General features: G+C 39.3%; 1 protein-coding gene across 3 annotated transcripts in view; it reads left to right on the top strand.

The window, feature by feature from the left end:
• The window catches only part of DPP6 (dipeptidyl peptidase like 6), a 1,451,270-nt gene that overhangs the window by 1,389,305 nt on the left and 47,640 nt on the right, over nt 1–14,325 (top strand). For all 3 annotated transcript variants that reach the window (XM_073629963.1, XM_073629965.1, XM_073629964.1), the window contains exon 19: nt 850–919. In XM_073629963.1, the coding sequence (XP_073486064.1) occupies nt 850–919 (70 nt within the window). The remainder of the gene's footprint in view (nt 1–849; nt 920–14,325) is intronic.

Here is a 14,325-nt window from a genome sequence, read left to right as displayed (position 1 = left end):
GAGTTTGATACTTCGGAGATTTTCATTTGCAAAGTCTGATTTGGATGTCGAAGGTTGTGTACACACCATACGAAGATCAAGCGATAGTGCCTCCTATGGAATTTTTCTTTCATTTTTCATAGTGTGTACTCCCCTTCACAACAAATTTTCTTATGGTACACAATGGCTTTAGGGCTGCTGTAAAACAGTAATAAGTCATGCTGTGCTTTATCTAATTTGAATAAATGTAAAATATTGCCATTTAGCTGCAAATAAGATACCTAAAGGATGGAGTAATAAAAAGATGTAGTGGTATCTTTAAGTTTTTTTTTCTTCAATGCCCTACATAAAGCTCCTTCATTTAAGTGTCTGCTGTAAAATGAGGCTATGCTACTGTACTCTGTAAACGGGTGTTACTGAAATCCTTTTAGAAAATGGCAAAATAAATTAGGAAGATAAAGAACACATCTTAAAAGTTAATTGTATTGCTTGTTTTAGCCGTGTCCTCTCTTTCTTGTACATTCTGTGTTCATTTATACCAAAGGCTTCTAAGAAATGCATCTGCTCAAGGGCATTGGCTTTAATTTTAGGAACGTTGTCTGGGATGTTAAGAGACACGAGAGCAAATGTGTTATCGGTATGTTGTTAACAGTCAAGTTGATACATGACGCTTGTATTGTTAATCGTAAGGAACAAGATAGAACAATAGATCTAACAACAATTCAATTTACGAATGCTTGACTGGCTGATTCACTTAATGATTTTGTGCTTAATTTGACCTGAACTAAACCAGGGACACCTCTGTGCCAAGTCAATCCCAAGCCTGAAATGAACCTTAATATGCTCTTTCTTTCTCTTTTTGTTTTAAAGAATTGCCGATGCAGATTATCAAGCCAGCAACCTTTATAAACACGGCACATTATCCTCTCCTGCTTGTTGTGTGAGTATGATCAGACACATTATCTTTCAGAGCAGGTTAAAGAGACGTTGTCACCAATTCAAAGCTATTAAACCCAAAACCAAAAAAATCAATCATTAGATGTGGTGGCTTAATTAGTTTTCATTTTTTTTAGGTTTTATCCCTCTGTTTTCACCTGGTGATCTGGCCAGTAACACACTTCCTGTATTAGAGTGCCCCCACTCTGGATGGAGGAGCACAGGGGCACCTTTGGACAGCAGCATTGTTAGTCTTGGGGGAGGGGAGTGTTAGATGTTCTAGCTGATTTAGATACACTAACAAACTAAAGCCAAACTCCAGCTAATACTTTATTATGTAGTTACAGCAACAGTTTTTACTCCTTTTGGAATAAAGCTTTTACATAAATAAATAAAAGCGGATCATTGTAAGCACCCCTGTCAGTGGTAAATGATTTGTCCCAACCTCTAACTGCTACATCTGCAAGACAGCCTGTTCTGTTGAAAAATAGACTTAGTGGCCAGATTACCATGAGAAAATAAAAGAAAGAAAGCTTAAAAAAGAAAACGAATGCAGACACCAAATCTAAGAATTGGTAATGTGCTATATTATTATTATTATTATTCACGATTTATATAGCGCCAACAGTTTACGCAGCTCTTTACAAAGTAGAAGGGGGACAGCACAATTACAGTACAATACAGAAGGGACAGGAGGGCCCTGCTCATAGAGCTTACATTCTAAAGGGAGGGGGTGGTGGTACAAAAGGTAATAGATGCGGGGAATGATTTGATGGGGTTGTTAGGTGAGTGTGGGATAGGCTTCCTTGAATAAGTGAGTTTTCAGGGATCTCCTAAAGGTGGAGAGGTTAGGGGCTGTATAATATAGGGCAATATAATAAATGTTTGTTTTGGGGTTTAAAGTGATTGTAAAGTCATGTTTTTGTTTTTTTTGTTTTTTTATGACAAACATGTTATACTTACCTGCTCTGTGCAGTTGGATTTGCACAGGGCAGCCTGGATCCTCCTCTTCTCAGGTCCCTTTTTGCTGTTCCTGGCCCTTCCTCCCTGACGAGTGACCCCTCATCAAGCAGCTTGCTGTGGGGGCACCTGAGCCAGCTCTGTGTGTCCATTCAGTGTACAGACAGTATAATGAACATGTTTGCTGAACTACTGTGATGTAATTATTACACGGAAAATCACCTAGAGAGTGAGTTTTTCTCTGTCAATGTAGCCTAAGCTGAAAACGTTTGCTCAATAACCTTCCCACAGTTTTCATTTGAAATCTATTTTCTGAGGTGCCGATTGGATTTTAGTAGGAAAGGAGGCAGGCACAGCCATACTGCTGTACTGTTATAAAGGATGTAAGTGTGAATATACACTCACCGGTCACTTTATTAGGTACACCTGTTCAATTACTTGGTAACACAAATTGCTAATCAGCTAATCACATGGCAGCAACTCAATGCATTTAGGCATCTAGACATAATGAAGACAACTTGCTGAAGTTTAAGCCGAGCATCAAATTAGGGAAGAAAAGGGAATTAAGTGACTTTGAACGTGGCGTGGTTGTTGGTGCCAGGCAGGGCTGGTCTAAGTATTTCAAAAACTGCTGATCTACTGGGATTTTCATGCACAACCATCTCTAGGGTTTACAGAAAATGGTCCAAAAAAGAGAAAATTTCCAGTGAGCGGCAGTTGTTTGGATGGAAATGCCTTGTTGATGTCAGAGAAGAATGGACAGACTGGTTCGAGATGATAGAAAGACAACAGTAACTCAAATAACCGCTCATTACAACCAATGCATGCAGAATACTCTGTCTCAATGCACAACACATCAAACCTTGGAGCAGATGGGCTACAGAGCAGAATACCACACCGGTGCCACTCCTGTCAGCTAAGAACAGGAAACTGAGGCTACAATTCGCACAAGCTTACCAAAATTGGACAATAGAAGATTGGAAAAACATTGCCTGGTCTGATGAGTCTCGATTTCAGCTGCAACATTCAGATGGTAGAGTCAGATTTTGGCATAAACAACATGAAAGCATGAATCCATTCTGCCTTGTATCAACAGTTCAGGCTGGTGGTGGTGATGTAATGGTGTGGGGAATATTTTCTTGGGCCCCTTATTACCAGTTGAGCATCATTTAAACACTACTGCCTAACTTAGTATTGTTGCTGACCATGTCCATCCCTTTATGATTACAGTGTACCCATCTTCTGATGGCTATTCCAGCAGGATAATGCACCATGTCACAAAGCTCAAATTATCTCACCACTGGCTTCTTGTCGAATTTATGCCACGAAGAATTAAGGCAGTTCTGAAGGCAAAAAGGGGGTTCAACTCGGTACCAGCAATGTGTGCCTAATAAAGTGGCCTGTGAGTGTATACTGTATTACACTAAATTATATGGCCGTCCCATCTGCACATTTTGTTAAAAGCAGTCTCTATACAAAAATATTTTAAAAAAGATAAAGGTTTTTGAAATATTAATTTAAATTGAGCTTCCAACATCCCAGAACAATAGGAAACTTTAAAGGCAGGAACCTAAAATAAGAAAACAAAGACACATGACACAAAGTGAGCTATAGCGAGATGTGGTCTAACATGCATATTCTTTAGTAAATTTTCTATTATCAGTGCAGTAGTAGTCTTGTTAAATGTCAACCATCAATGTGTGCACAAAGTTTGTAGCTTAAAGCTGAACTCTATGGAGTTGATTTACTAAAGGCAAAAAGACTGTGCACTTTGAAACATGCAGTTGCCCTCTGCAAGTGCAGTTGCTCCAGAGCTTAGTAAATGAGGTAAGGCTTCATGTTGCAAAGAATACCCAATCACATGCAAGGGAAATGCAAAAAACAGCATTTTTGCTTGCACATGATTGGATGATAGAAATCAGCAGAGCTTCTGCTCATTTACTAAGCCCTGGAGCAACTGCTCTTGCAAAGTGCACAGTCTATTTGCTTTTAGTAAATCAACCCCTATGTATTATTTGTATTGCAAATTTACATTGGCCCAGCCTGTACCATGTGAGTATCATACCTTAGGAAACGTTGTGGAAACTGACAATGACCGTAGTAATGTGCACTCCTATAGTAATAACAGTGATCTTTTGGGTCATGTGCCAAGCACCTTCCCTTCTTTCTAGAAACCACAAGGGGCCGCTTGGCACTGCCACCATTCAGTGTATACAAGGTGTTCTTTGAATAGATATGGGGGAGATAGTGAGGCTATCGCCCTACTTCTGTACCTCATCCAATCAAAGAATGCCTTGTATTCATTAAAAAAAAGTGTGGTAGAGCTGAATGGACAGAAACACAAAAAGCTCATAACAATATTTCATCTATGTATTTCAGCTGTAATTCAACTTTAACTGCAGTGTTTGAAAAATTATGAGGTGCAAATGTAGAGGAGCTTAAAAATGATCAGAACTATACTTTAAAATTTGGCTTACAAAAAGGACTAGGGAAAAGCAATCAAAGATGGTAATTTCCTTAAATCGTATTTATGTAAATAAATTACAGTCAAAAAATTAATTTTATTTCACAGGCAGAAACTGTTAATAACATTTCAAATCCAGTAGGGCTTCTCCATTTTATTTCTATACTTTGTCTGTGTATTTTCAGCATAGTGTTGGCTTTTTTTTTTTTCATTCTAGTTTGACATTTGGCTAATATCCAGAAATATATCCCTAATATTAAATTTCAAATGTCAGTCTCTCACATGACGAGTTAAATTCTTTTTCAACCTTGACTTTTCCATGGAATGTAGAAAATTGAACATTTCTAGATATAAACATGGCTTGTAAAGGAAGAGGAATGTAAAAACTGGACTTTTAAGATAGAAGTGCCCGGTGAGAACACGCATAAATCAATATAATATAAAATGTCATAGTTTAAGTGGCAATTGCCACTTTGTGCCCTGGGTTAACATTTTACAGCATACATACAGAATAATACTTTGGAGGAGAAGGAAATGGCAAACTTACATAGAACTGAAATGCTATTATCTGCTACTTTCACAGTTAAAGTGAGCTAGTTTACATTTAAATGCTTAGTCCACCCAAAGCTGATGCATTATTTTTAAATGGATGCTGACTTAGCTTTTTGCATCATTTATAACCTCTTTAGATAAGTTTTTTTTTTGCAGATGTGTTCCCAACTCCACAAATTTCAACAAGCATTGAGTTTTTCTTCAGTCGACCAAAAACATGTATAAATGGGACTTTAGGGTACCAAAAATATTGCCAATAACTTCATATATTTATTTAAAGCTAGTATTTATTGATAACCAGAAAAAAAGAGGCTTAGCTTTGCAAGTGGCCAAAAAACCAAAGGGAAAATTTAAGGCACTGATAAAAGAATTTACAGATATCTGCATTTACTGTAAAACCAAACATTTATTTTATACATACTAAATGAGTCTCTTAAAATCAATTCAGAATAATGTCTCCTTTTGGTGATCAAATACATTCCTATACTGCCTCCACCCAGTTTGCTTTATACACAAAAACAACCCATTTATTACATATATTTCAGTTGGAGAAAAATGACTGCTATAAAGGATAATTGGAAAGAAATTGAAACTGGACTCGTTTCGCAGACAGAATCTGCTTCTTCAAGCAGCAATGGAGATATACAGCCATGGCCAAAATTTTTAAGAATAAAACAAATATTCATTTTCACAAAGTCCGCCCCCTCAGTTTTTATAATGCCAATTTTCATATACTCCAGAATGTTATGAAGAGTGATCAGATGAATTGCAATTAATTACAAAGTCCCTCTTTGCCATGAAAATGGACCTAATCCCATAAACTCATTTCCACTGCATTTGTGAGGAAGGCTTCAGGGCGTTCAAGAAAGTCCAGCAAGCGCCAGGACCATGTCCTACAATTGATTCAGCTGCGGAAATGGGGCACCACCACTGGAGAGCTTGTTCAGGAATGGCAGCAGGCAGGTGTGAGTACGTCTGCATGCACAGTGAGAAGAAGACTTTTGGAGGATGGCCTGGTGTCAAGAAGGGCAGCAAAGAAGCCACTTCTCTCCTGGCAAAACATCAGGGACAGATATTCTGCAAAAGGTATAGGGAATTGACTGCTGAGTACTAGGGTAAAGTCATTTTCTCTGATGAATCCCCTTTCCAACTGTTTGGGGCATCCTTGAAAAAAACATAGTCTGGAAAAGAAAATGTAAGTGCTACCATCGGTCCTGTGTCATGCCAACAGTAAAGCATCCTGAGACCATTCATGTGTGAGGTTGCTTTCCAGCCAAGGAAGTGGGTTCACTCACAATTTTGCCTAAGAACACAGCCATGAATAAAGAATGGTACAAAAACATCCTCCAAGAGCAACTCCTCCCAACCATCCAAGAACAGTTTAGTGAGGAACAATGCATTTTCCAGCATGGTGGAGCACCTTGTCATAAGGCAAAAGTGATAAGTAGCTTAGGGAACAAAACGTGGAAATTTTGGGTCCATGGCCAGGAAACTCCCCAGGCCCTAATCCCATTTAGAACTTGTTAAGGACGCAGTGACCACCCACTCCTTTAAAACCATGGTGTTTTCTGGTTGTGTAGGATGACAGCAGCCACCCGCTCCTTAACAACCAGCTATTTACAGTGTTTGTTAAGGACACCGGCTACAGCCGGCACTAATTTACCACCAGCTTTCACTACTAAAATACTGCATGACTTCATAAATCAGTGCCTGCGGTATTTTAGTAGCATCTTTTAGTGAATGGCAAAAATGTTTTTTAAAAACGATGTGCGGTATCTTATCGCATACTTTGATGAGGTAAGATACCGCTTTGTGAATTGAGCCCAATATCCTCATTCTCATCATCATCAAAACTTGGAGTCAGTTAGAGCAGTATAATTCAATAATGTACCAACATCCAGCAAAACAAGCAAAATTGTCAATATACAGTATAACGTCTTATACAGTATGTATTAAAAAGCTAGTATTTTATAACCAACCTTTAAAACTTAATACTGCAATAAAATTATTTGTACAGTTCAGAATCTTCATATACAGTATATACAAGCAAGCAAGATCCCGTTAGTATGTGGTACGTCAATATACAATATGAATTAATGTATTCAAATCAAATCACAAATATTTTCGCTACGTGTTTTTTAGATACAGTCAATATCTATTTAGGATATATTTATATCTTTCAGACTTTATAATCTCCATATCTCCTGAGGAAGTAGACTGTGTCATCCCATTGTGAAGATACTGGTGATTGGATAGAATACATAAGTAAATTCATATTGTATATTGATGTACCACATACTGATGGGATCTTGCTGGGAGGTTGTTACATAGATGAAGAGTCCATGCTGTACAAATAATTTCATTGTTGTACGTTGTTTTAATGGTTGGTTATAAAAATACTAGCTTTTTAATACATATATGAAGTTATTGACAATTTACAGATTTTTTTGTGTACTTGATTGATGTGGATGTTGGTACATTAAATGTTCTCCATATACTACCAGCTATACCATTTATTTTTAAAGTTGCTGTATGTTCTGACAAGCTGCTTTGCAACAAACAAAGGCCAGCCACCCTAAATGGGCAAAGCTTTAACACTTCTGTTTGAAGTGGGAAGGGGTGGGCAAGCTACAGTATGTCACTATTAGGATGTATACCTTCCTTAACCTCCCTGGCGGTATGATTATTTCGGATTTTAGGTGCTGAAAGCGGTACCATTATTTTGCATGGAAATTTGGCGTTTTATATTGTAGGTCTGTAAATCTTAACAATAACACACTTAAATCTGTCCAAACCAGAGTCTAGTAGATATCCCGGGTATGATAAAGTTTGAAACACAAAAACATAAATTATAATATAATAAATAAAAATAAATAATAAAAAAAAATAAAAAAAATAGTAATAAAATAAATTTCCCCACAATTCACTATCGCTCAATTCTGCAAGTGTTCTAATTTACTATCGCTGTTTTCTAGCTGGTCTAAAGCCACTTTTGACGTAAAGGGACACTTTTTGGTTGCTATGGACAATCTCCAGTTTCCAGGCAGAAAGAACAGTATATATCATGTAAAACTGCATGCAGGGCATGGGCCAAAGCACTGGGGACAAAAGGGATGTGAAATCATTTCATACAGTACTGTAATCTGTAAGATTACAGTACTGTATGTGTTATGATTTTTACTTTTTTTTTAATTTGCCGCCAGGCTCCGCCCCCGTGCGTCGCGCCGCTCGCAGGGAACGGAGCCTGGCACGGAGAGGCTTCGGAGGAGGATGGAGCCCTCGGACACAGCGGGTGACATCGCAGGATCCCGGGGACAAGGTAAGTAACGCCGCCCCAGGATCCTGCAATGCGATCCCGAGTGTGGCTCGGGGTTACCGCTAATGGTACTGAATTTTAACCCCGAGCCACACTCGGGAAAACCGCCAGGGAGGCTACAAACTGCATATCAAAATGCCCACAAGATCCAGAAATATAGGCAGCTGAGATTTTATGCAGATTTCAGTTTAAATGCCTATTCCTGCATTCCCAGCTGCCTAATAGTCACCCTGAATGTTTTTTCAATCATGTTCTTCGAAAAAAAAAAACCCTGTTGGAATCCATGCATCCGGCACCCTGCATGTAGATTAGGGGCAGGGCGCATGGATTGGGGGGGGAGGGCGGTGCCCCTGCGCCCTACATGAGTGGCTGCCACTGCCTCTCGCTACTACCTTGTTTAACCACTTCAGCCCCGGAAGGATTTACCCACTTCCTGACCAGAGCACTTTTTGCGTCGCTTTAACTGACAATTGTGCGGTCGTGCGACGTTGCACCAAAACAAAATTGACGTCCTTTTTTTCCCATAAATAGAACTTTCTTTTGATGGTATTTGATCACCTCCGCGGTTTTTATTTTTTGCGCCATAAACAAAAAAGAGCAACAACTTAAAAAAAAGCAATATTTTTTACTTTTTACTATAATAAATATCCCAAAAAAATATATAAAAAACAAATTGTTTCCTCGGTTTAGGCCGATATGTATTAGTCTACATATTTTTGGTAAAAAATCGCAATAAGCTTATATTGATTGGTTTGCACAAAAGGTATAGCAGGTCTACAAAATAGGGGATAGATTTATGGCTTTTTAATTATTTCATTTTATTTTTTTATTGGTAATGGTGGCGATTTTTATTGTGACTGCGACATTGCAGCGGACACATCGGACACTTTTGACACTATTTTGGGACCATTGTTATATATGCTATAAAAATGCACTGATTACTGTGTAAATGACACTGGCAGGGAAGGGGTTAAACACTAGGGGACGATCAAGGGGGTAAGTGTGTCCTAGGGAGTGATTCTAACTGTGGGGGGGATGGGCTCACTACAACATGACAGAGATCACTGCTCCTGATGACAGGGAGCAGTAGATCTCTGTCATGTTGCTAGGCAGAACAGGGAAATGCCTTGTTTACATAGGCATCTCCCTGTTCTGCCACTCCGTGACACGATCACAGGACACTGGCAGACTTCGTGTCTGCGGGATCGGCGGGCGTGGTCACGCAGTACGTGGCGCATGCACGCACGCCCACTAGCCTGCAAATTAAAGGGGATGTACCCGTACGCCCATTTGCCCACCGCTGCCATTGTGCCGATGTATATCGGCGTGCAGTGGACGACAAGTGGTTAAACTTATATCATAATCCCAGCGCCTCTTGGACATCCTTTTTTTTTCATTGGATACTTGAATCCTCTGATTTTGGCTGGACAGCTTTGCCTGTTAATGGAAGTTGAAAAATAACAGACTTACTGGTAGGATCATGGGGTGAAAATAAAGAACAAAATACTAAAAAAGGGAAAACTAATGCAGCAACCCCATCTAAGAATGGCAAACTGCAATACATTACATTTTTGTTTTGGGGTTTAATACGGCTTTAATATAGCTCAGGAGTACTTTGAGCTCAGGCTGGGTGATGACACCACACCAGTGGGCGAGTCCATTGCAGCTTGGTCTCATAAGAAAAGGGTTGAATGATGATGCCCGTCAATTAACCAGCAAGAGGAGAGCAATTTAGTGGTATGAAATACTAACTGCTGCTGACTGAAGGTGAGAAAAACATATATATATATATATATATATATATATATATATATATATATATATATATATAAAAAAATATATATATATTTGGTATTTGGATTGATTTTTATTGACCAATATTTATCTTGGTATGCTGCTTTTGGCTTGTTGGGGCTGATTAATTTCCTGCAAACAATCCAAAAAATCAATCCATATAGTAAGCAGTGTAAAAACCGTAAAAAGACATAACCAAAAAACACTACAGCGCTGACACTGTGCCCATCCTATAGTGATAAAATTTCATATACCAGGTTAAAAAAGAGGTATTGAAAGATACTTATTCCTGGAGGTATAGGAATAAAAATGTCAATTAGTGGAAAATGGCTGACACTGCGGTGCTGGCAAGGCTGCTTTCATTTGTGGGCTGGAAGTCCACAATCTGAAAAATAGGAAGGGAAGGGAAGAAAGCCCAAACCGGCATAATGTAGCACAATTATAACTTTGTTATATTTTATTTCAATTTACCAATTTAGTTTGTTACATTAGTCTTTAACCACTTCAGCCACGGAAGATTTGGCTGCTCAATGACCAGGCCATTTTTTGCAATATGGCACTGCGTCGCTTTAACTGACAATTGCGGGGTCGTGCGACGTTGGGGTTAAGGGGTTAATTGTGTGTCCTAGGGAGTGATTTTAACTGTGGGGGGATGGGACTGCCTAAAGAGGAGAGCGGTTCGTTGTTCATTCTTAGTAGGAACAACAGATCGCTCTCCTCACCCCTGACTGCACGGAGATCTGTCTGTTTACATTGACAGATCTCCGTTCTGTCTGTGTGGAGCGATCGCGGGTGCCCGGCTATGTGCGTGCTCCTCTGGTGGCGAGCACGCACCCCCCCTAGTGTCCAAAACACGAACCGACGTAAGGTAACGTTGTTTCACCCAGGGGAGCCAACCTGCCGCAGTACAACTGCGGCGGCTGGTCGGGAAGGGGTTAACCCAGTATCTTAACTATGTTTTTATTTGCAAATACTAAGAGCTGACATTCCTGGCACCGCCATACTGGCAATTGCTCAAAGACATGTATCTCACTAACCTGGATGTCATGAGGATAATTAGCAGCTCTATAAATTCCCAGAGGTATTTTCAAACAATCAGGCTGATGAAGGAGGTATGGTTAAGCTTCCGAAACGCGTCCCGATTGGCTTACACAGTGGTTGGATTGACAGCTCCTCTGACTACTCCAGCTGGACACATCGTCTTTGGGCAAACATCCGATTTCTGGATATACCATCACGGCCACACAGGACAGTCTGACGCCGGTCTCCCTGCATGGACTCCAGGCTCATTTTGCTCCCTGCCACAGCCGGCTTTCTTCTCCACCAAGGACTAACACACAGCACCCAGCTCATTACAATCCACTGCGGAATGTCATCCTCTTTCTCCCCCTCACCCGCTTGTGAGTTCTATTTGCTTTATATGGTATTTTACTTAATAAATTGTGCTACACTATACCAGTTTGGCGCTTTCTTCCTTCCCCTTCTTAAAAACCTAAAAAATTGTCAGTTATAAGCAATCATAAAAGTCTATTTTTAAAAAGTCCATATTAAAAATCCATGTAGAAAAAAGGTGCACTGCACTGTATCTAAGGCTGCTACTGGAGTAATCTCTATAATGCAAGCAAAGAACACCAGGGGTCACCAACTAAGTGCAGCATTAGTAAAACCTTTAATGATAAAAAAAGACATTTAGCAACTCACATGCTAAAGAAAGCAATGCACTTGTCTGATGAATAATAGCCATTAACAGGACCCTCTACCCTCGTGCCTGGGAGGCTTGTGGTGTCTTTTTATCATTAAAGATTTTACTAATGCTGTCCTTAGTTGGTGCCATCTGGTGTTCTTTGCTGATGTGTGAGTAATGTAGAAAAGGTTGTGTTTTTCTCTTTTAATGACTTTAGCTGGAGTTCTGATTTATTCTTGTAATTTGTTAAAAGGTCAATCCACCCAAGACTGATATTTCAGATATGGGTTTGAGCTTTTTTAGTTAAGTCTCCCACTATCTTTTTTTAAACCCAGTTAAGTCCCCATCTCCACACACTTACAATGTTTTTCTTTTCTTTAATATCAAAGTACCAATGTTTAAATACCCTTGGAGCCATAGTTATATACAGCTTTTGTGTTCACTCATACCCCTGAGCTTAAAGTCGTCAAACCATTGCACTTGTAAGAGTACACTATGTTCATTAACCAAGCTACTGACAATGAAAAATAACATGCTTCTCTTTAAGTGACATGATTCCTAATTAGACTCTGAGCTTTCCGAACTTGTCATCCTCACTGTGGTGGATTACACTGTGTGTGGATTTGCAGGGCTTACTCTGCAGTATTAATACTATTAATTATGCTATTAATATTATTGTTTCTCAAAAAATATGGAAGAAATCTTACTTGGCCTCAGAATGTGTTTGTACACAGGGGTGGGTGAGCAGCCAATTTTGGAGAGGTAATAAATAATCGGCCAAGCTGAAATTACTTTTTCTGGTGCTGAGCTTGCACCCTTCCCTTTGAATACTTATCTCCATCTCATTAAGCTGCTGGCTGTTGTATAGAAGCTCATGTACTAAGCTGTCATCACAGATTGTTGTTGTTTACCACCTCCTGGATATAAAAGGTGCAGGGAAATTTTGTGTACTATATAGGCCGAGCTCAAGTTACCCATTAGTGTCTGTATATTCAGTATACGGTATATATATATCTATATCTATATATCTATATCTATAGCTATATCTATATCTATATCTATATATATATCATTTTTTTTGTATATGTGTAAATTGATATATTTTTATTATTAGCGTGTGACCTCAACACTTATTTTTAGGGCTTGCAAAATGCATTTGGTCTGCCACTTTCTTTAACATTGTACAAAGAGCAATAGTGCATTACAGAGTGAAATAATCAATGGCAAGCGACAGCAAAAAGTGAACTAGCCAGCCCTTTAAATTTTAATATCAGAATGTGATAGTTGTCCGAGGAGGCGCACATTAATTCAAAGCCTGCTCTGTGATAGTGAATGCCAATCTCAGTTTGGACCCCCACCAGGCCACGCCCCCCAACACATTTCACTCCGCCCACTGGAGCTTGCTCATGGGGATTAATATCAGAAAGGCCACTCAGTTTACCGTAATCTGAGTTCTGACTTCAAATTCCAGTGAGCTTGTGCAGTATGTACTTGCCCACTCCTACCTTATTTTTACTAGCTGCTCTGTTAAATACTCAGTTTGCTCCCCGTACCAGTGAAGTTCAGGTAAATATTTAACACAGAACATTGTAATAAGGATTTGGGCTTGTACAAAGTGGAAACTCATTAAGGGCTTGTTCACACATGTATTGATACCATATGTTTAAGCGGCATTTATTCAGCATTTTGTAAGCTCTTCAAAGCCTACCATCAATATTACAATGAGCACCGCACAGTAAAGTACACACAGGAGCTGTAGCGTTGCGTTGTTTTAAAAAATGAGTAGCATGTTGCTTTCAAGAGGCATCAGCGCTTGTCAGTCTTCTCCATTGATTTCAGTGGTAATACTCTGTAACTGCACCTTAACAGCACCAGAATTTATGATGTGTTAGTGAAGCATTTATAAAGTGTTAGCTAGACACTGGGGGAGAGGCAGTGGAGGTTCCTATATTCCAGAATGAGCTAGGACAGAGCAGATCCAGCCACTTCCTGTTTGTACTAGTTCCTTTAATTCCTTTATTAAAATCATGTACAGAGCAGTAAAACAGCCTACGCGTTTCAGACATTAGTCCTTAGTCATGGCATCATCAAATCATCAAGCCAGCCAAAAATACTGACAGCGCAAGGCAGGAACAGAGGCATTGAGCATTATTGCCAGTGGCAAAGCTTTTGGTCAAAAGCAAGTGTCAAAAAGATCAAAGAGATCAAAGTGTACGAATCCATCTTGCAATTCATAAAAATGTCTATTATCACACCACAGCCTAACCACTCCTCAAAGTAGATGATTTCCTTTACATCACTTTTTTACATAGTACATTGTAGGTGAGGCAAATACCTATTAAGATTACATGCATCCACAATAATAAAAATAAATATTGTATGTGAAAACATGCCCCGTGACGACCATCCTATGGTGTGATGAAACGTGTAGGGAGGAGCGACGTACTGACGTCACAGCAATTTGCGCTAGTCCCGGAAGCTACGGCTGTTTTCCGAGAGCCGGCTGGCTCGATTCTTTTAATGAGATTTTCACTCTCCTTAATTGTAAGTGTCCATTTGTCTATTGAAGTGTAAAATAAATGTGAAGGTTTTATACTATGCAAAGCCTTTGTTTTATGGGGATTCGCTAACCGTGCCTGA

The sequence above is a fragment of the Aquarana catesbeiana genome, linkage group LG05, assembly GCF_042186555.1.
Source record: "Aquarana catesbeiana isolate 2022-GZ linkage group LG05, ASM4218655v1, whole genome shotgun sequence".
Classification (NCBI taxonomy): domain Eukaryota; kingdom Metazoa; phylum Chordata; class Amphibia; order Anura; family Ranidae; genus Aquarana; species Aquarana catesbeiana.
This window is presented reverse-complemented; position numbering and strand designations above follow the sequence as displayed.